The sequence below is a fragment of the Mytilus californianus genome, unplaced genomic scaffold (genome assembly GCF_021869535.1).
Source record: "Mytilus californianus isolate M0D057914Y unplaced genomic scaffold, xbMytCali1.0.p SCAF_6, whole genome shotgun sequence".
In the NCBI taxonomy this organism is placed as follows: domain Eukaryota; kingdom Metazoa; phylum Mollusca; class Bivalvia; order Mytilida; family Mytilidae; genus Mytilus; species Mytilus californianus.
The window spans coordinates 92,867,145-92,890,008 of NW_026262712.1; the positions used below are offsets into that span (position 1 = coordinate 92,867,145).

Here is a 22,864-nt window from a genome sequence, read left to right on the forward strand (position 1 = left end):
GGGTTAGCTGGCGTATCTATTGTTTTTGCTGCTTCTGTATCAAGCAGTGCAAGAGACAGTAAGAGCAAACACAAGTGTGTTCGGAATCGCGGAGTCTGAATATTATGTCCGAGAAGGTTAACATGTCAAGAATAATCTGTAGTCTGTAACCTTATCAGCTGAAATAATGCAAATATAACTTTCCGTTTTAGTACAAAGCGTTATATTTTCATGCGACATTGAAATATCATTGCCCGAGTATGTATGTAATATGATCATGTTAAAAACATCCACCTACCAACTAGTCAACTTATCCATAAATTTGAGTTGACAGGAAATTTTTTTTAATTCTGCTTACCCTTCCGGAGCACCGGAGTTCATTCCAGGTTTTTGATCAATTGATCATTTTTGTAATGTTTTGTTGTTGTTTGTCTTTTCGTCGTTTTTATTTTTGGTCATGGTGTTTTCTGTTTTTATTTTTGGTTATGGTGTTTTCTGTTTTTATTTTTGGTCATGGTGTTTTCTGTTTTTATTTTTGGTCATGGTGTTTTCTGTTTTTATTTTTGGTCATGGTGTTTTCTGTTTTTATTTGACTTTTGAATTTCGATGCCAGCATTAGTATCGCTATTATGCGTTAACTTTGTTCAAATAAATGTTTATCATGTCCCTTATTACGGATAATTTTTCATTGTGTGTGATTGTGTGTTTTATGGAAGGGATTGAGGTACATGCCTGTCCATTTCTCAAGAAACGCGCCTTGGTTCCATCAGCTATATCGCCCGTTCTAATTGCATAATAAACGCGGCGATGTACAAAACAGAACACCAAGTAAGTAAATGAGATCAGAAAACAAAACACATCGAACAGTACAAGTGATTCTAATAGGCATATATTGAGGGCGGCATAATGACCTAGTTGCTTTCGTCTACGTTATTTGGACTCGGATGGGTTGTTGTATATATCTCAAAAATATACATGTTTATGAATGTAATATTCTCATGAAAGAAGAACGAAATAGATTATATATAAATCAGCGTAAATGATTGTCACTAAGTCTGCGTGATTCCAATGCAGTGACGTATCAACTGTAAAACAAATTGTAAGCAGAGGGTCTGGGGGCGGTAGCCCCCCATAAGCTGAACGATTATAGTAAAATTCTTATTGAAAATAAAAATGTTTTATAAAATCATTTGTAAGCACATGCTTACAATGCTACACTGATGCTACGTCACTGCAATGGCATGTATGAAAATGAAGGGAAAACAATTCAAATCGGGAGATTTTTTTACGCTGCTTACTTTATTTACAAAAGTATGTGCCGAAAAAAAATAATGTTTCGTTAGTACATCTATTTTAAACATTTAGAAATACAATAATAATCCGTGTATGTGTAATGGATGCATTTGAAAATAATTTACACTCATTCATAATTTAAAGGAAATTTTGAGAAACTAAAATTAAAAGTCGTAAGTGTCTATAAAGTCTAGTTATGTGTTTCGTTGTTTCAATATTACTATTTGTCATCAAATAGAATAAGGAAAAAGAGGCCAAACAATTGTATAACGAGGAGCTAATTAACATCCAGTGGCAAATATTTCATTCGTTTCAGGACAAGCACATGTTAGTTTATGATATATGGATATTTTGAACCCTGCTTTGTACTAGACCGTAAGGCTGGTTCGGATTTATAACACGCTATTTTACAATATTACAGTCTCCGAGCCGACCATTCTCTGCTCTTATTTCTACGGCCTGACGGAGAAGCAGCAAATACAAATTTTCAAGTCTTTGGTTCGATCCGGCCGGAGATCGAACCAACAACCTCCCGCACTCGAGGCGGTCCAAATTCTGTATATGTTCTGCGATATACTTGTTTGTCTACATTAGCAAGTTTTTTAAAGAAACTACAGAGAATAACATTATATGTTACCTGTTTACCTGTCTATACCCGCCATAAACGTTAAAATACTCATATCAATGGACACATTAAGCAAATTTCAGTGAATAAATCCACTAAAACTTCAAAATTAATTGTTCGTTCAATTTTCAAAATTTTAATATGTGTATACTAAATGTATAGCTTTAGCAATGCCATATGATAAAACGATAGGATTTGTTTGAAAGTATCTGAAAAATGCAAAGATGTCACCATTATTGTGCGTTCTCGAGAGTTGGGTACTAAGCTCTATTATTATCATTCTCGTTTTTTGTGCATAAGTAGCATCGTACAAGAACACGCCTCCTCGACGCCAAATTTTAAAACTGCTAGTGAATATCACACGATTCCGACACTGAATTTGCCACCTACAATACACTAAAAACTTAATTGTATTTATCACAAACTATTACCGGCTATTCGGTATTGCAAATGCAACAGGATTACACTATCCATTCTACTGCAATAGGCTTTTAGCAATCAGAGCGGCAGACAGCAATATGTTGTACACGAGAGCAAAAAACAATTGTTTTGAATGACAATCGGGAACACAGATCATATTGTATCTACCGTAATAGGGTGTGTTTCTATTTGTGTCCTGTGTATTTTTATCTACAAATGTGAATTGTCACGAAGGGAAGGAAGATACTAAAGGGATATACTAACTCATAAGTCGAAAACAAACTGACAACGCACTGCCAAAAATTGAAAAACGTCCAAAACACAAACAACAGTGCAACAAACAAAACAGAAAACTGACGACTGAGAACACTAAACCATCAAAAACCGAGGGTTATCCCAGGTGCTTCGAAAAGGCAAGCAGATCCTGCTCCTCATGTGGCACCCTTCATGTTGCTCGTTTTATAGAAATTCGGCGATAAGTCTAATTCGGTGATGAAAAAAAGTACGAAATTGTGGTTCCATTCGTTGGATTTTCTCTTAGTATTATAACTAACAAAAATACAACAGAAGGAATTGAAATGAAATCATCAGAGTCACCAGTGTTTTCCTTCGTACTAGTAATGTTCTTTTTTAAGATGCAGTGTACCATTAAGTGATTTGAGTTTCGACGACAAATAACCGTGTTTTATTTGACTTTTTACAGATTTGCCCCTTAAATGTTATGAATCGCATATTACTAAATCAAACGTTTTAATTTGGTCTTTCAAATCTATCTTTTTGGCCAAGTACCTCTATTGACAATGGTTGATATTAATTTTCCGAAGAGTAACAACAATATACCTTCATTATCTGCATAAGAAGTATACTTGTCACAATGAACTCGCTTCTCCAGAACTGACCTTCCCACCAAGTTCGGGTGCATCGACAGGGTGACAGTGTAAGTGTCTTCTGCTTCCATATCACCTGTCATGCACACCAAAACTCAGTTTAAATTTGACGATAGGGAATAGGACACAACCGTTACATTTACAGATCAGAACTATTCTGATACATCATGCTCTAAGTCAGCTAAAACATTTTGTGCAATACAAATGGCTCCATGCTTTGATACACAAAACTAAAAAGTTAAGGACCATTTTATTCTTTCTTCGTAGTAATTTCATTGAAGCAGCATTCTGATTTTATTGAATAAAGTTTATCGTAAATGTGTTTGCTTTAGACAATTAAAGATGAACAATTTGATCTTAAAGCAAACTTAAGATATACAACTGTTTCATGCTGCATATTGACTTTTTTTATATAGAATTAGGCATTGTCAATACTCTTTGAAGTTCTGCGTATAACCTAACTACTATATACATATAAATAAATACTTAAGCATCAAAATGATTAAAAGAAAATGAGGGATTTAATGATACAACGAGACAGCAACCCAACGACAAAAACAAGCACAAGACATCTAGATGGCAACACACAGTCTTCAACAATAAACATGCGTCTATGAATTATGAAATAGGTCAAACTCTAAATCGTCTCGAATCTATTAAAGTGCGAATAATTTTAACAGAAAGATGTTATTTTTGAAAAAAAACCAACGTTTAAATGTTTCACTTCAATTACTCTAAAAGAGTAAGAGACGGTGTTATACAGTGCTGTTGTTTTGCTGTTTATCTGTATTGTTTTTGGAGTTTGTTTTATTTCCATCTTTTGAGTATTTTCTTCCGAATATTAAAATCTAATTTCTCTTTGCAACCCAATTTTGTAGCAGGGACATGTAGAATATCCAGTTTAAACACAATACACTATAATTTTGCTTTCTTTTATATATAACCGAGTCAGATTTGCAAAATCTGAAATTTCTTCCTCGTACAATTTAGTAGGCAATGCAATGTATCGAGAATGGTAAAGTGCGAAATATGTTGACAAAGAAAGCGTCTACGAATTATATGACAGGAAACCCAAAGAAAAGAAAATTTCGAGTAAAATCTATCATTCAATCAATGCATTTGTCGCATAAAAAATAATTATGATTGAAAGGTACCTCGAAAGTTTTTATTATGAATTTAATTGTGAGGCAACGGATCTTATGTGTTTGTACTGTTGTTTCAAAAACTGATTCTTAGGGAAAGGAACTTTGCTGATTCTAGCTATATAGCTATTCACGTATTTCAGTATTTATACATTTTTGCCTTTCGAATTTTGTCCAGAAAAGCGCTTTCGGAGGTTTAAATTTTATAAGGCGTAACAGTAAATTGACTGTTAGTGTTGCTCTCCATCTATTGCAACTTATTCAAAATTCTGACCAAATTGAATTTGTTTTATAAAACCAAATTGTTCAACTGGTCAGAAATTTGAACAAACTGCTGTAGAACACAGTCGTGAAAGTGTAAGGTGATAAAATAAAGCATATTTACAATCCTATAAGACTTTAATTCCACTTTAATGATATTATGAAAACTCAGTCTAACAATATAGCAGTTTGTTCCAAATTTCTGACCAGTTGAACAATTGGTTTTATAAAACAAATTGCAATTTGGTCAGAATTTTGAATAAATTGCAATAAGTGGAGAGCAACACTAACTGTCAAGTCACAGTAATTTCAATTGATGATGATTAAAAAGTAAGATACTATACCCTTATTCCTTATTTGAATAGATTTAAAGGAAATCATTACACATTTAATAAAAAAATCCGATAAGTTTATATCTATTTATATATAACCAACATAACAACAACAATGAACACAATAAAAGATGTGTTGTTTCTACATGCGAAACCAGTCTGAACAATACATTTACAATTACTTTTAACAATAATTCATAAATATTTAAATTATCAAGAAGTTTTGGTTTTTCTACTTTCCAAAGCCAAATTGAAGTCGATATCTGAATGGAATGAGTACATGGTCTATAACATGAACGACACCATTTGTTGCTGAAATGTCGGCCTTTGTCACTTTTGATGAATTCACAATGACTCTTCCATCTGAAGAAAAAAAATAGTGTACAATTATTTGTTGTTCGTTTGTTTCTAAGTGGTTATTAGTATCTGTTCTGGTCTTTGCTACTATTTTACAATCGATCTGCGGGACATGTATGATTGTCTCGGGTTAGGAGATGGGTTTAGCGCTGCTCACAAATATGTTTTTCTATTTATAAATGAACTTTTGATAATTCAAATAAAATCAGTATAGCACTGTGTCATGCTATTGTAAAATTTATTTTGATTTTATTAAATGGAAACACTCTCATTTATTTCTTGTAATAGGAAGATACCTTGTCGACTCGCCCGGTCTCGTTGCGTTTTGAAGTTCCTAATGGGTTTATTTTTGTATATAAAAAAACCAAGCTATGAACATCGGTGTACTAATTTGTCTCTTTCTTGTAGTATATTATAACTACGCATATTTAAGGAATCTGCTGAGTTTCTTCGTATGGAAAGGACCATAAAACGCTTCTTATTATCTGATTATCACTGTTATAAATGTACATAAGAGTCATTTAAATTATTTGAATGTAAATAATGAAAATAAGATTTTAAAAGATGTATCTTACTATCAACCATAAAAACGTACAGAACGTATTTTGAGAGACAGAAAAATGTAAGCTATTTCTTTAATGCATTAAGGTCGTATTGTTGGTACGTTTACTGTTATTGGCCGCATTATATACTTATTTTGATACGGATTCTGATCTTTGCATAATTGGGGTCTAAATATTGGTTTTGCCGCATTAGGATATTATTTCTGCCATTGTTACCCGGATATCAAATGACGAAGCACTAATCATTACTTTTCATTAAAAAATATTAAAAAAAAAATTAAAGGACATTTGTTTTCTTATATTTTCTTTTAATTTGAAAATATTCATATAAAATTAGGAGATGTGGTATGATTACCAATGAGACAACTATCCACCAAAGTTTAAATGACGTGGATGTAAGCAATTTTAGGCAACCGTACGGCCTTCAACAATGAGAAAACCCCATACCGCATAGTCTGCTATGAAACAATTCATTTGACCTAATTTATAACAAAACAATTTACAAAATCAAATATGACAGACATGAACCAACGACAACCACTGAACTACAGACATCTGACTTGGGACAGACACATATAGAATGTTGCATGTTCTCTTTTAAACAAATATTTGTTATGTTAATATTCTTACCACTTCGAGTGTGAATTCGGATACGGTCATGGTGTCTATCAATTGTTTGTAAAGATTCTCTGTTGTACAGACCTGCTGAGTATTCTGTATGAGGTACTACATGGTACTCTAGTATTTCTATTAAAGTATAGTACAAACTATTACTTACTATAACATAATGTTTTTTAAATCATTAAATACACCGGGCTTAAGATGTTGTACACCAGATGCACGATTCGTCTACACATCTTTTAATCTTACATATGTTGACTGAGATAATGATACAAGTATTCGAAAATAATAAAGACAGTAAAATAAGGGATCTGTAAATGATTTCGTTTCATTCATATATATTGTCATCGAATTACTAAGCAATGGATACTTTGAAACAAATATCATTAAAAAAACACACCTAAAATTACTTCCTTTAAATGTGTTGTTATATTGTTACTTCACTAAACGTTTCCTAACATGATGATCGATTGGTGTTTAACGTCCAGTAGCAAATATTACATGCATATCAGTGCGAGATCGTGTTAATATAACATAGAAAAATTAACTGCTTTGTACTAGACCGATACGTCGATTTTTAACGTACTAGTGTGCAAGGTTGTAGTCCGCAAGAAGACATGTCACCTTTCCCGAACACATAATTCTGATTCCAAACCGACCAGTTGTTTGGTCTTACTAATGAGTACTTATTGGAGAAGCAGCAAATACCAATGTTCAATTTATTTGGTTTGACCCAGCCGAGGATCGAACCAACGACCTCTCGCACTCGAGGCGAGCACGCTACCAACAGACTATATATGTCGATGTTAAATAAATATATACCTGTAAGAAGATCTTTATTTGATGCTAACTTCGCAAGAATTGATGGACCAAGACTAGCAAAGGCAGCATTCGTTGGCGCGAATACTGTCAGTGCATCACCTGCAAAGAAAACAAAGCATGATTAGAAGGACACCTCTCTTAGTTCGCACTTATCCATATTTTTTATTTTTTACGTAAACAGTATGAGAAAAGAAATATTTCTTTCTAAAAGATATCTTAACTGATGAGGGAGAAGGTAGAACTGAGATATTGGATATATACTAGTTTAACAATCGAAACGACACAAGGCAATGCAATTTCCAATATAATGATATTGGATACACGGTTCCAGTTACCCAATTTGTCTAGTTTTACATAATAGTGTTTTTTTTTTTCTTCTTATCAAAACCATTGATTTAAAACAATAACGTGACATTTTTTATTGTAATTTTATTGATTTCAAAAATCATTTTTTCAACCAAAATTTCAAAACCCGATAATACAACATAACACTTGAAATATAGACATTTTTTGATTAAAATGTTGAATACCTTCGCAGATATTTAAATACTTAATACTCAATACTGAATTCTCAACTTCGAAATTGAGTGCCTATTTTTGTCAGCATTTTCCGCAAAATAAACTTGACCTGTGTTAAAGAACACGGTTTTTTTAACTATAAAACTGCGTATGATTTTCTGAATCATATGCATTGGCTTTACATATAAAAAATTACGTTACATGTCTGTATCATTTTTATCCGTAATTTTAGTTGGCTGACACCAATCACGAGGAACCTCAATATCATATTTCATTTCCATATAAAATACAACAGCTGTGACTGCATCGAAACACAAACGAAAAACTTGATGTAACTCTTAATTTTATGGTTAAATAGCATTAAAATGAAATTATAAGAATTGAATGCTTCTTTTTATAATTTTATAGGGTTGTAAAAGCGTTGATCGTGTGCACATTTTTAATATGAATCGCTTTTGCGTAAACCCCAAAGATATTGTAGAAAGAAGCATTCAATTCTCCTAATTTCATTTAGATTTTTGAAAATTCCTCATTTAATAACTAACAGTTTTTCCTATTTGTTATATATTTCGAAAAATTGGACTTCAAACTTGTGTATTATTTCTTTTATTTTTACTAGTATGTTACTTTTACTTTAGATGAAAAGGGTCACGTTTCAACTCTATATATAGTTCAAAGATTTACCTTTCAGTGCATCAGCGAGACCAGCATTTTGAACCTGAGTCAACAATGTACTGAGATCGTTGTTTCCGACAACCAAATCTACTATGTTTCCAGTTGGGGGCATCATAACCTTGTTGATGACATGAACTACTCCATTGGATGCAGATAGGTCAAATTTTGTAATTTTTGAACCCTCAACTGTGACGGCCTAAAGAATATCATATCAGAAGATAAGAATTATTATACATGCATTGTAGAAACAGATTGATAATAACAATTGCAGTTACACAGAAAAATGTGTCTTTTTTTTATAATTATGTGCAATTGTGGCATTGCACAAAGCATTTCTTTTCTGTGATTGATAATGTCGTCTATACACTAAATTTGTTGGAGGTTTATTGAATGACATTTAAGTTTGGGAAACATTGTTTATTTAGTAGTTACAATTGGGCTTTGAACAAGTTTCAATAGCTGTAAGTACTCTTAGATCGGTACCTTGTGCCTTTTATCTTTCTGCTAGTTGGTTTGTACTTTGTACCTTTTGCCTTTATGCTAGTTAGTTTGTACTTTTGCCTTTTATCTTTCTGTTAGTTGTTTTGTAATTAGTACCGATCTGATAAGTAAAGCCCTTTCTAACAAATTTTTACATTTTTTCTTATGTTGTGATGTTACATCACTATCTAAAGTTAAGAGGAGGATTGAGCGCTCACCAACATGTTTAATCTGTCACATTCTGTGTATGCATGTACAACGCTTTAATGGTTGTTGGTTTCTGTTTGCCACACTTGTTTCTGTACATAATTCTTCTATTTACTTTAGCATAAATGAGAGTTTTCACTTTTGAATAGTTTCAAATTGTGTAAGTTTCTAGATTTTTTATAGCTTTCTACACAGGAAGGGTTTTACTCATTGTTGAAGACCTGTAAATAAAATTGAGAATGGAAATGGGGAATGTGTCAAAGAGACAACAACCCGACCATAGAGCAGACAACAGCCGAAGGCCACCAATGGGTCTTCAATGCAGCGAGAAACTCCCGCACCCAGAGGCGTCCTTCAGCTGGCCCCTAAACAAATATGTATACTAGTTCAGTAATAATGGACGTCATACTAAACTCCAAATTATACACAAGAAACTAAAACTAAAAATGATACAAGACTAACAAGGCCAGAGGCTCCTGACTTGGGACAGGCGCAAAAATGCGGCGGGTTAAACATGTTTTTTGAGATCTCAATCCTCCCCCTATACCTCTAGCCAATGTAGAAAAAAACAAACGCACAACAGTACGCACAGTAAAACTCAGTTTAAGAGAAGTCCGAGTCCGATGTCAGAATAGGAAACAAAAGAAAATAAACAAAATGACAATAATACATAAATAACAACAGACTACTAGCAGTTACTGAGTGACATGCCAGCTCCAGACCTCAATTAAACTGATTGAAAGATTATGTCTTCATTATATAAATATCAGGCACAATCCCTCCTGTTAGCGGTTTAGTATTATACCGTCATAAAATATATGAGAAGAACATAACCCGTGTCATGCAAACAACTGGTTTTAGAATAAATGTGTTAAATTCCGATGCAAAGACCCTATAAGTGAATCAATATTAAAGCCAAAATATGCAACCTTTAATGACCTGACAACAGTATCGTAACTATATCCCTTCTTAATAAGTCTGTTTAAAGGTTTTGTTAGCTTCTGAGGTGAATACTGACATTTTTGTGCTTTGTAAAGAATATTACCATAAAAGATTGGATGTGAAATACCCGAACGTATAAGATGTCTGCATGTTGAGTTATATTTACGAATGATGTCCTTATACCGATGATAAAATTTAGTAAATGTTTACATCCTCGTCATTTGGTCTCTATTGGAAACCTGTCTCATTCGCAATCACACAGCATCTCCTTATTTTTCTATCAATAAATTAGAGATTACAAATTACATTTTACAATGAAAAGTCAATATGATATTTATTCATAATCTTGAAAACGAAAGCGAAAATAAAATGGTGGTACAACAAGCAAAAAGTAAAACAAACAAACTAATTTATTGATATCTACTATAATGATATACCTACATGATTATGTGAGTAAACGTTGAATCTTATTTTTGTTCCCGCAAGTGTTTCTAGCTGAAGTTCGTTTTTAGCTGCTGAGCTTGGTATTGTACCTTTCACTACATGGTACTTTAGAATATTTCCTAAAGCTGTTGTGTCCTTAAGAAGTTCTGCTTCAGTTCCAATGGCATCAAATGCAGCATCAGTTGGGGCAAAGATTGTGTATGTTCCTGGCAAACATTAATTGTAAAAAAGGCAATGACAGTATGTGTCTAAAAGACCCGGAAAATATCAATAGGTCGCACTATAATATTTATATGAATACCAGTACTGATAATATCCAATATATTTAGTTTTTTTGTGTCAGAAAGAAGGCAACGGCAAAGTATATGTAATGAAATAACATTAATAAAATTGAGAATGGAAATGGGGAATGTGTCGAAGAGACAACAACCCTCATAGAACAGACAACAGCAGAATAATTGTCGGGAAATACATGTGAATTCTAAATTTTCCGACATTGTACGTATGTTATATTGATTTCATTGTAGAGTTACATTTTCAAAATTAGATATTACTTATAATTCAAAGTCGTTGTCGTTGTTGTTCATAAAAATCGATTTTGCTTGGTGTGAAACGCGAAGTGGACATCAAAATGACCGGTGACGTCTTTAATGACTTGAATATTACCTTTCGCGCACAACAAGAGCAGTTACATGTAATTCAGTGGTTGTCGTTTGTTGCTGTGTTACATATTTGTTTTTCGTTCATTATTGTGTACATAAATAATGCCGTTAGTTTTCTCGTTTGAATTGTTTTACATTTGTCATTTCGGGGCCTTTTATAGCTGACTTTGCGGTATGGGCTTTGCTCATTGTTGAAGGCCGCACGGTGGGCTTTAAATTATAAAAAGAAGCATTTAATTCTTATAATTTCATTTTGATGCTATTTTAACCACAATCATACCACATCTTCTTTTTTTATACATATAAGTACTAAGTAATTTGAAATCTATGTTAAAATGGTCGATTGTGGAATATTAATTTTTTTTCACGTATTCCATTACAAATGCATGATTTATTATATATCTGATTAGCTTGATATCTGAATAATTGCCTTACATAGTTAATGTTTGTTAAGTATCTTGTTAAGAATGGTCTTATATAGAGTGATTTCTTATTTACCTACTTGACCTGACGTAATGTTTTTTCCTGGTCAAGGAAAGACAATTCGAATTGTCTCTAATAAAAAAGCATTATGCTATACGTATTTCTTTCCTAGCTGATTTTTAATTTCCTCTAACGGATGATTACTTCTATTAAGAAAGCCGCAATGTTTATTTGAACGCAATTTTGACATCAAATTTTCTTCATTTTCTCTGGTTTCAATCATTTTACGTCACTAAAAAGTCAACCTTGATAACATCATAAAGAAAGAACACCATTATTCTGCAATTGAAATAGACATTTAGTTACATGTGTCCGCTGTAATAATTCCAACGATGTGATATTATTAATGTAAAACGGTTTTCTGCCAAAAGTGTCCAACTTTACCAAAACACAGTCTCACAAGTCGGTTTTTGCAAATATATTTGTTTTGTTATAATCAATAAATTATAAATTATTAGGAAACATCATTGCTAAGCAATTCAGATACCCGAAAACCATTATTTGCATGAAAACAAAATGTAGCGAATACCTGCAAGTATAGCATCTGCCAGTCCAGCAGCAGTGACATATTTAATGAGTTTACTTTCTCCGCCAGCTTGTAACACTTCAACAAGATTACCACACCAGACACTACCTACGACAAACAATACATACCTGCAAGTATAGCATCGGCCAGTCCAGCAGCTGTGACATATTTAATGAGTTTACTCTCTCCATCAGCTTGTAACACCTCAACAAGATTACCACACCAGACGCTGCCTACTACTAACAGTAGACCAAAATACTTCAACATTTTAGTCAGTTTAAAGTATCAACTGTTTAGTCCTGGTGTGAAGATAAAGGTGGTAGGCCTGACTCTTTATATTACCAATTTATAAAATTAAGTCGCACATGCTTGACATGTGTATTAACGTGGTCACCTTAACCAGAATATTCGATGAAACGTCTGACCATTCTTGATAAGACACGATTTATATTCATAATTATATTAGGTGACCAATTGCCCGAAATATATAATTCTTATGAAATATTTCCTTACATAACTAATTTGTACTTAAAACTATCTTAGTATATCTGAGTCTTTTAAAGACGAAACGCGCGTCTGGCGTAAATACAAAATTTCAATCCTGGTAACTATGATGAGTTTATTTACAACCACTGGGTCGATGCCACTACGGGTGGAGTTTTTATTCGCCGAGGGTATCACCAGCCCAGTAGCCAGCACTTCTGTGTTGACATGAATTATCATTGATATGGTCATAATTATAAGTTAACTGTTTACAAAACTTTGAACTTTTGAAATACCAAGGCTTGTCTACCTCAGGAATAGACTACCTTAGCCGCATTCGGCCAAACTTTTAGGAATTTTTGGTCCTCAGTGCTCTTCAACTTCGTACTTTATTTGGCCTTTTAAACTTATTTTGATTTCTGGCGTCACTGATGGGTCTTTTGAAGACGAAACGCACGTCTGGCGTAAATACAAAATTTCAATCCTGGTATCTATGATGAGTTTATTGGAGGTAAAAGTAAAGGCAATTCTGAGCACTCATTTAAAATGTTGTTTCTTTATCTGTTTTAGGCTTTATTTACACTTTTTTTTCGGATTGAACAAAAAGATTGCTATGTGGTATTTTGACTTTATCTTTTTTGCTTATTGTTAATATCAATGTCTTTAATGGACAAGACAAGTTTGTAATTTTGAGCGTTCCTGGTGCAGGAAATCGCTTCAGACTCACAATAGGTATCACGTGTTAATTTCATTAACTTATTTTTTCAACCGGATCTCAGATACATGTTTCGATTTTGAATGCTCTTGAACTTCGTATTTACTGTGGCCTTCCAACAGTTTAGATTTTAGCGCTACTGATGAGTCTTACGCAGACGAAAAAAAGTAAAATCTGAAAAAATACAGACATCCGAGGAAAATTTAAAACGGAAAGTCCCTAATCAAATGGCAAAATCAAAAGCTCAAACACATCAAACGAATGGATAACAACTGTCGTATTCCTGACTTGGTCAACATAGTGTTATAATCTTAATCACTAAAAATCCCAACAAATATGTAACAAAGAAGCACAAAATGACATACAGACCAAGCATATTAGCAAAAATTAAAAACAAGAATACACAAATTTACCATAGTACAATAACACAATGACGCGATGTATAAATACAGAGCCACGTCATATATGTAGCAAAGAAACACAAAAAAAAAGTTTCCAATAAAAATGGACATTGGGTTGTATCATGATGTTCAAATATCCACCAATATCATTTGTATTGTTTGTATGCCCGTGGAGACAGCATGAAAGAAATAAACATTGGAATGCAAGTATTCGCCGCATGCTGACGTAATTTAATTAAAAAATATAAATGCTTATGTAACCATGATTTTTTAATATTAAAAAATAGCTAAAGTGGACAAAAAGAGCTATTTTTTAATATTAAAAAATCATTTTCTAATATAAGAAAATCATTTTCTAATATAAGAAAATCATTTTCTAATATTAGAAAATCATTTTCTAATATTAAAAAATCATTTTCTAATATTAGAAATACATTTTCTAATATTAGAAATACATTTTCTAATATTAGAAATACATTTTCTTATATTAGAAATACATTTTCTAATATTAGAAAATCATTTCCTAATATTAGAAAATCATTTTTTAATATTAATTTAATATTAGAAAATCATTTTTTAATATTAGAAAATCATTTTTTAATATTAAAAATAGCTCTTAAAACGTCTGAATGGAAAGTAATAGCGTTTTATGACGTCAGCAAATATTTATCTTACACGGAATTTAGTATGCCAGGTGTACTAAAGGTGGTTACATAAGCATTTTTATTTTTTAATTAAATTACGTCAGCATGCGGCGAATACTTGCATTCCAATGTTTATTTCTTTGATGCTGTCTCTTGCATTCAAACAATACAAATGATATTGGTGGATATTTGAACATCATGATACACCCCAGTGTCCATTTTTATTGGAAACTTTTTAAGCGAAACAGAATGAAAGTAGAATCCGGAGTATCCACGGATCAGTCCTAGGACCTACTCCCTTTGTTTTTAGGTAAACAACCTACCTGAAGGTCTATACTCAACAGTAAGACTGTTTGCGGATGATGCTGTTGTCTATTTGACCACTTCCTCAGACAATGACTGCCACCAACTTCAAGAAGTCCTGGACAAACTGGGGAAATGGGAAAATGTTTGGAACATGGAGTTCCACCCTGAAAAATGCAGCGTCCTCACAGTAACGATAAAAAAAAATCCAATCAAGTGGTACTTCTAACTCACGGACATGCTCTGGAGCATGAAACATCTACAAAATACCTAGGCTGCACCATTGCAAATTATCTAGATGGGGAGAGCATATTAACAACATCACAGGAAAAGCCAGCCGAAACCTGGGTTTCCTTCGAAACCTCCACATTAGTTTAAGAGCATGCCTTATAAAATATAAGTAAGACCACAAATTGAATACGCCACGACAGTATGGAACCCGTACCAGCAAAACAACATTGATAAAATTGAAAAAAGTACAAAGACGAGCTGCACGATTTGTAACCAGCAGACATAGAAACAGATCAAGTGACAGCAATATGCTGTGAATTCATTTATTTTCGTGGGTACCAATTTTCGTGGATTGAGATAAACTTGTATTTTCATGGATATTAGATTTCGTGGTTTTGCCAAAGTCTGCATACATTCCTTTAGAAAATTTATAATTCGTTGAACATTTAAATTCGTGTTTCCTCTTTGCCAACGAAATCCACAAAAATTGGTATCCAACGAATATTAATGAATCCACAGTGATTACGAAATTTGGATGGAAAATCCTGCAAACAAGAAGAAAAGAAGCTAGACTCATCATGTTTTACAAAATAACAAAAGACCTTGTAGCACACACACTTGTCTCAGAAATGTTTTCCTATATACCTTTATATAACACTGTGTTATATCATAGGGGGAGGGGGGGGGATCTGAGACAAGTGCCTGTGCGGGCTGTGCCTTGTAGCCATAGACAAGAGTAAATACATACAAAAACCAACAACAAGCTCTAGCGGGACAGGACATCAGGATGAAATTTGTTAAAAATAGGCAGGACGGGGGTTTGGAGTTAAAAAACTAGAGGCTCCAAGGAGCCTGTGTCGCTCACATGATATTTTTATTTACAATTGATGCATGAAACAATGCAACCGTTATACTTTTGCTCTAGTTTCAGCCATACAAGTCAAAAACTGCATTTTCCCCCTATGTTCTATTTTTAGCCATGTCTGCCATGTTGGTTTGCAAGCAGGATCATCGGACACCTTTTTAAAAACTAAATAGATATAGGAAGATGTGGTATGAGTATCAATGAGACAATACCCTAATATAAAAAAAGAAGATGTGGTATGATTGCCAATTAATGAGACAACTCTCCACAAGAGACCAAAATGACACAGTTATTAACAACTATAGGTCACCGTACGGCCTTCAACAATGAGCAAAGCCCATACCGCATAGTCAGCTATAAAAGGCCCCGAAATGACAATGTAAAACAATTTAAACGAGAAAACTAATGGCCTTATTTATGTACAATAAATGTACGAAAAAACAAATGTGTAACACATAAACAAACGACAACCACTGAATTAAAGGCTCCTGACTTGGGACAGGCACATACATACATAATGTGGCGTGGTTAAACGTGTTAGCGAGATCCCAACCCTCCCCTAACCTGGGACAGTGGTAAAACAGTACAGCATAAGAACGAACTATAAAAATCAGTTGAAAAAGGCTTAACTCACCAGATGGACAAAAATAAAGTGGACGTGGCCGGGTACTTGTACATCCAAACAACAAAAAGACACTAGGGACAGATCTGAGAGTACTCGCAATTAACTCACAGCTAATTCAAAGCCACTAACAAATAATGAAAACATCATGCATCTAAGACTAATTTATCAATCCGTACACATCCAACATCCAATGGATTTAGTGTAAAGACGTCATAAACAGTCAGAGAAAAACATGACCTTGTGCAATGCCAAAATACAGGTATCGACAGATTGTAGATCCATGAATGTGTATATGTATATAACATACTAATAATATTTAGTTTGCTTTTAATTTATTGATAACTGATAACAAAATCAATATTTATACCAATAAAATCAATATTCAATGATCTTATTACAGTGTTGAATTGGTAACCTTTTAGAATAAGTTTATTTAAAGGATCGATAAGTTTACCAGGATCGTTTCTTAATTTCCGGGGCACGGCTAACAACATTTTCGTAAAAATGAGGATGTGCTATCCCGTTTGAAATAAGTTTTCTACAGGTACAACCAAACTTCAAAACCAAATCTTTATATCTATGGAAAAATTTAGTAAAGGTTTTAAGTAATTTATGGTAAAGAAATTCCTTTGTGGCCAAGTTTGGTTAAATTTGTCTCATTTTTTTCAGGAGAAGACTTTTGTAAAAGATTACAAAAAATTACGAAAAATTGTAAAATTTGACTTTAAAGGGCAATAACTCCTTATGGGGTCAATTGACCATTTGGGTCTTGTTGACCTTTTTGTAGATCTTACTTTGCTGAACATTATTGCTGTTTACAAATTATATCTATCTATAATTATATTCAAAATAATAACCAAAATACAACAAAATGTCCTTAAAATTACTAATTCAGGGGCATCAACCTAACAACAGAAAACATTTACATATTCAGATTCTCAAATATGGAACAGTTTACCAAATGAAATAAAAATGAGTAATACACTTGTATCTTTTAAAACAAAATGTTACAAATTTTTCATCAATTGTGCAAATTAATATGCCTTTTCATTGTTATCTAGATACAATTGTATATTGTGTATAATATATCATTTTAATACTGTATGTACTTATAAATAATGTTATTATTATTTTGAGGACTCTCAGGAAGATTAGTTTTAACTAATGGGATCATCTTCTTGAAATAAAGATTATTTATTTATTAATTTACAAGTATTATCGTTTATATAAATATACAATGTTGATTTCCATTGCTTTATGGATCTTATATATTTGTTATCGTATAGCTTTAGTGAATTAAGTATACATTTGCTGTTTCCTTAAACAAAGTTGTGCTAAACTATGATAAAAGTTCATAATTATCAGGTTAAAATCTTTTTATAAATATATATTTTTTTATTTTAATTAATTTCATTTTCTAATATTAGAAATTCATTTTCTAATATTAAGAAATAGTGTTTTTCTTTTTTAATATTAGAAAATGATTTTCTTATATTAGAAAATGATTTTTTATTATTAAAAAAATGATTTTCTAATATAAGAAAATGATTTTCTAATATAAAAAAATGATTTTGTAATATAAGAAAATGATTTTCTAATATTAGAAAATGCTCTTTTTGTCCACTTTGGCTTGCCATAGACGTCAGAATGTAAACGTCACACAGGTACAGATATAGAATAATTTTGTCGTTCAAAGTATATAGTCTATAGTTCTTTAAGCATATCATCCGCAGAATGTAAATTAGAAGTATACATTTGCTGTTTCCTTAAACAAAGTAGTGCTAAACTATGATTATCAGGTTAAAATCTTTTTATAAATATATATTTTTTTATTTTAATTGATTTCATTTTTTGTTCAAGATTTACGAAAGTCAACAATTTTAAGGTGATCTCCAACTTATATTATAGTTTATCAGATATTTTTCCTTAAATAACCAGGTCCAATTTGAATGGTTCATCAATAAAGCGCAATAAACAGATTTTTACTCTAATATGGGCCATCATTTTACTATGCTTAATATATTAAGAAAGAAAAATACTAAAAATCTGCAAGTTTGTCGGTATTGTCTAGGATGAATAATTTAATGATTTTATATTTAAAAAGAGAGTAAACGAAGAACAGATTCTGTCTTTTTCAACCTTAACTGTTTATTCGTCCAGGGAAATTTGAGAAAATGTTAATCATAATGTTAAAGATTAAGAGAAGCTACATTTTTTGTATTTGTATGGAATTCAAAAATGACTGCATTGTTAAAAACAAAAAAACTCACCATGTTTATAATTTTGCGCGTCATACCCGCTTTTCGTCTGGAAATAAGACAAATCAAATTGGTAATATGCCAAATAAATTATTAAGCTGAAGAGCATGGCGGACCCATAATTCGGAAAGGTTTTTGTCAAATACAGCCAAGGTGAACTGCTATTCCTCTCTAGTGACAATGTTTCTTTCCGGACACACATCAGAACACACCAGAACACTCTAGGCGCATAATTTGGATTTTATTGTGCGATATAGTTTTAGGTAGCACTGGAGTATTTGCATTCCAGAATTTAGGTTGCTCTTTTGTGTACCCTACTTAGGTCAATGTATCTGAACATTATGATTGGACAAAAAATACAGTATCAACTGAACATACTTTCCCAAACTGAGGGATGAATCAGGTGTAGAAAAATATGAAATAATTTTACATACGGGGGAAAATGAATTTTTGAGAATTTTTTTTTAATTTTGTATTCACTGCATGATAAAAGACCTAAAAGCACTATTAGACTTAGGTGTTTAAAGATATCAAAAAAAGTAAACGGTCATGATACATATTCAAATTCATTTCTGAATAGTATAATGAAAGTACTTCAGCTAACTGTTTATGTAGAATTCTTGGCAGTGTTAGAAAGTGGTGAAAATTCTAAAAAGGCTATCATTTTCCCTTATAGGCCAGGAAATACTACCGTGCCCCCTTTAGAGAAGCTGTATGTTTCTAGTATGGCTTTATTAAGTTCCAATGTTGTAGTCATATCTTATTTCAGTGTGGCATTCAAAATCGAAAACACTGATGTAGGATCATCCCAGTTGTTTTTAAATATGCGCGATATCTTATAAGGAAAGGCTTTCTTTATGTATTTTTCATAGTTTTGTGTTAAACAGTGTCTAGTGGTCTTGGCCATCTTGAATTTGGATTGGCTACAAACTCAAAATATGTAAACGCTATTTTAAGGGCAAGGTGAACTTATACATTGTAGGAGCATAAATTAAAATTTTATTGTGTTTCTAGAAACTATTCACATAAGCCTAGACTCCCATGGTTTGGTTGAAATTATATGAAAGATTTTTTTTCAAATACAACTTTACTCTTGATAAATTGATAAATTCAATTCATTGTTCCATGATTATAGATTTCTACGAGAGTGAGAAAAGGAAATATGAAGAATACAAATTTAACCATGACTATAGTACTTGTTGCATAATCAATTATTTTTAAACATATTTTTTATGAAGAAAGTTATAAATGATGAATCTCAGTGAAGGAAAGTGCAGAAGAGAAAAGGAGCATGTAGTTTTTATACGACCGCAAAAAAAGTTTTGCGGTCGTATATTGGTATGACGTTGGCGTCGTCGTCGTCCGGAGACACATTGGTTTTCACACAATAACTTTAGTTTAAGCGAATGGATCTCTATGAAATTTTACCATAAGGTTCAATACCACAAAAGGAAGGTTGGGATTGATTGTGGGGGTTATGGTACCAACAGTTAAGGAATTAGGGGCCAAAAAGGGGCCAAAAATTAGCATTTTTGTAACTTCCAGACAATAACTTGTGTGTTAGTGTATGGATCTCTCTGACATTATACCACAAGGTTCCATATCACATAGGAAATGCTTGGATTGATTTTTGGGGTAATTGCCTCCAAATTTTAGGAATTAGAGGCCAAAAAAGGGTAAAAACAAACATTTTTCTAGTTTCATGACAATAACTTGTGTGTAAGTGAATGGATCTTTCTGAAATTGTACTACAAGGTTCCATATCACAAAGGGAAAGCTGGCATTGAGTTTGGGGGTAATTGCCCAAAACGTTTAGGAAAAAGGGGCCAAAAAGGGGCCAAAAATAAGCATTTGTCTAGTTTCCAGACAATAACTTGTGTTAAAGTGTATGGATCTCTCTGAAATTGTACTGCAAGGTACCATACCACAAAGGGAAGGCTGGGATTGATTTTGGGGATAATTGCCTCAAAATTTTAGGAATTAGGGGAAAAAAAGGGGCAAAAAACAAGCATTTTTCTAGCTTCAGGACAATAACTTGTGTTCAAGTGTATGGATCTCTCTGAAATTGTACTGCAAGGTACCATACCACAAAAGGAAGGCTAGGATTGAGTTTGGGGGTGGTGAATCATAAGGGGGTTCACAAAATTGGGGGGGGGGGGTTTCCTTTTTTTCCTTTTTTTTTCTTTAAAATTTTTCATTTTAAGTTGGTATATTTTTGATTTATATATAAAAGCAAATAATAATGATATGGTTTGATTTCATCAAAAATTGAAATATTGGGGTTTCTTTGATATGCTGAATCTAACCGTGTATTTAGATTCTTAATTTTTGGTCCCGTTTTCAAATTGGTCTACATTAAGGTCCAAAGGGTCCAAATTTAGATTTAGTTTGATTTTAACAAAAATTGAATTCTTGGGGTTCTTTGATATGCTGAATCTAACCGTGTATGTATTTAGATTTTGGATATTGGACCATAATAGGTAAATTAGAAATTTTTCAGTTCTTAGACCACATTCATTCTGTGTCAGAAACCTATGCTGTGTCAAATATTTAATCACAATCCAAATTCAGAGCTGTATCAAGCTTGAATGTTGTGTCCATACTTGCCCCAACTGTTCAGGGTTCTTCCTCTGCGGTATCAAGCTGCGCCCAGCGGAGCATTTTATTACATTCATGGAATAAGAAAAGAGCAGGATTGCCATTATCGCAAATTTGGACGTAGTAAATAAGTAAATAACGCAATTCAATACCAGAAGTCAGTAAGGCCTTGTGAGTTTCGTCCTTTTACATAAATATTATCCATAAATGAATGACAATTTGTACTTGGTACTCTTTACAGTAGGCAGTACAGATGGTTAAAAAAAACTGACATCATACGTGTATTGCAATAAACATTCTGTGTGTATTTAATTATGCATTCCTTTGTTTAACTGTTTGTCAGACAAAGACAGGTTATGTTCTTCTCATATATTTTATTATGGTATGATACTAAATCCTGAATGGGAGGGATTGTGTTTGATTTTCATATGATGAAGACATAATCTTTCAGTCAGTTTCATTGAGGTCTAGAGCTGTCATGTCAGTAACTGCTTGTAGTCCGGGCCCTTGTTAATTTATGTCTCATTGTCATTTTGCTTAGTTTCTTTTGTTACCTATTCTGACATCGGACCTGGACTTCTTTTAAACTGAGTTTTACTGTGCGTATTGCTGTGTGTTTTTTTTTCTTCTACATTGGCTTGATGTATAAGGGAGGGTTAAGATATTTTAAGGCTCCGTGCTGAGGGCCGAACTTTGAACTATAATGGTTTACTCTTTACAAACTATGGCTTGGATGGAGAGTTGTCTCATTGGCACTCATACCACATCTTCTTATATAATTATTATATATATAGTAACTTGAACAGTAAATGAAATAATGTCAGTGAGCGTCAACCCAACAAGCCTGAGATGGACTTTGTTCCAGCCAAACAACAAATATAGGTTGTAAAGATGGCCTTTTTATGTCTTTCTTTGTACATTTACATGCTCAGCTATTTGTTTTATAGTTGCTTAATAATAAGTACTTAGTATATTGACACTTGTTAATATTTTTTTCTAGACATAGTAAATTGCATTGGAAATGAAATAACAATTTTCTTCTCAATTTGTATATCTTTTCAGACGTACAGGTAGTAAAATATATCACAGTATAGTTATGTGATTGTTGTTTTAAGCTTCAGGGTGAAATATTAGTTACTGTGTCTTTGAGATGAAGAACTGCAATAAAAGTACTATTTGTTTTCCTAAGGTTGTGTAAGATGTGTCATGATGCAGCACATCACATCCCTTAATTTTTATTTTTCATATCTCCTATATTTGTATGTGAGCAGTTTTTATCACTTGATTTCTGTTAAGCAATTGGATAAAAAGTTGGTCTCGGTTCTCTTTAAGCCCTGTTACTTAAGGTCATCTATGGTAAACTGAATCTGCCTACAAAACTAGTTGGGGTCCGATTCCTACCAGCGTAACTGTATAATTTTCCCCTAAAATGAATTTGTTGTTTCCTTTCCTTTCGGCCAATAGTTCGAGAACTTTAATACATCCATTGCTTACAAATTTT

General features: G+C 32.7%; 1 protein-coding gene across 1 annotated transcript; it reads right to left on the reverse strand.

Annotated features, from left to right (window-relative positions):
- Positions 1 to 5,012: 5,012 nt before the first annotated feature.
- On the reverse strand, positions 5,013 to 12,550 carry LOC127706316 (transforming growth factor-beta-induced protein ig-h3-like). Its single transcript, XM_052210840.1, has 6 exons — positions 12,369 to 12,550; positions 10,567 to 10,775; positions 8,506 to 8,692; positions 7,303 to 7,401; positions 6,490 to 6,606; positions 5,013 to 5,302 (listed from the first exon to the last, which is right to left on the reverse strand). Exons 1-6 carry the CDS (start codon positions 12,505 to 12,507, stop codon positions 5,172 to 5,174), a joined length of 882 nt encoding a protein of 293 aa, XP_052066800.1. The 5' UTR covers positions 12,508 to 12,550; the 3' UTR covers positions 5,013 to 5,171.
- Positions 12,551 to 22,864: the final 10,314 nt, after the last annotated feature.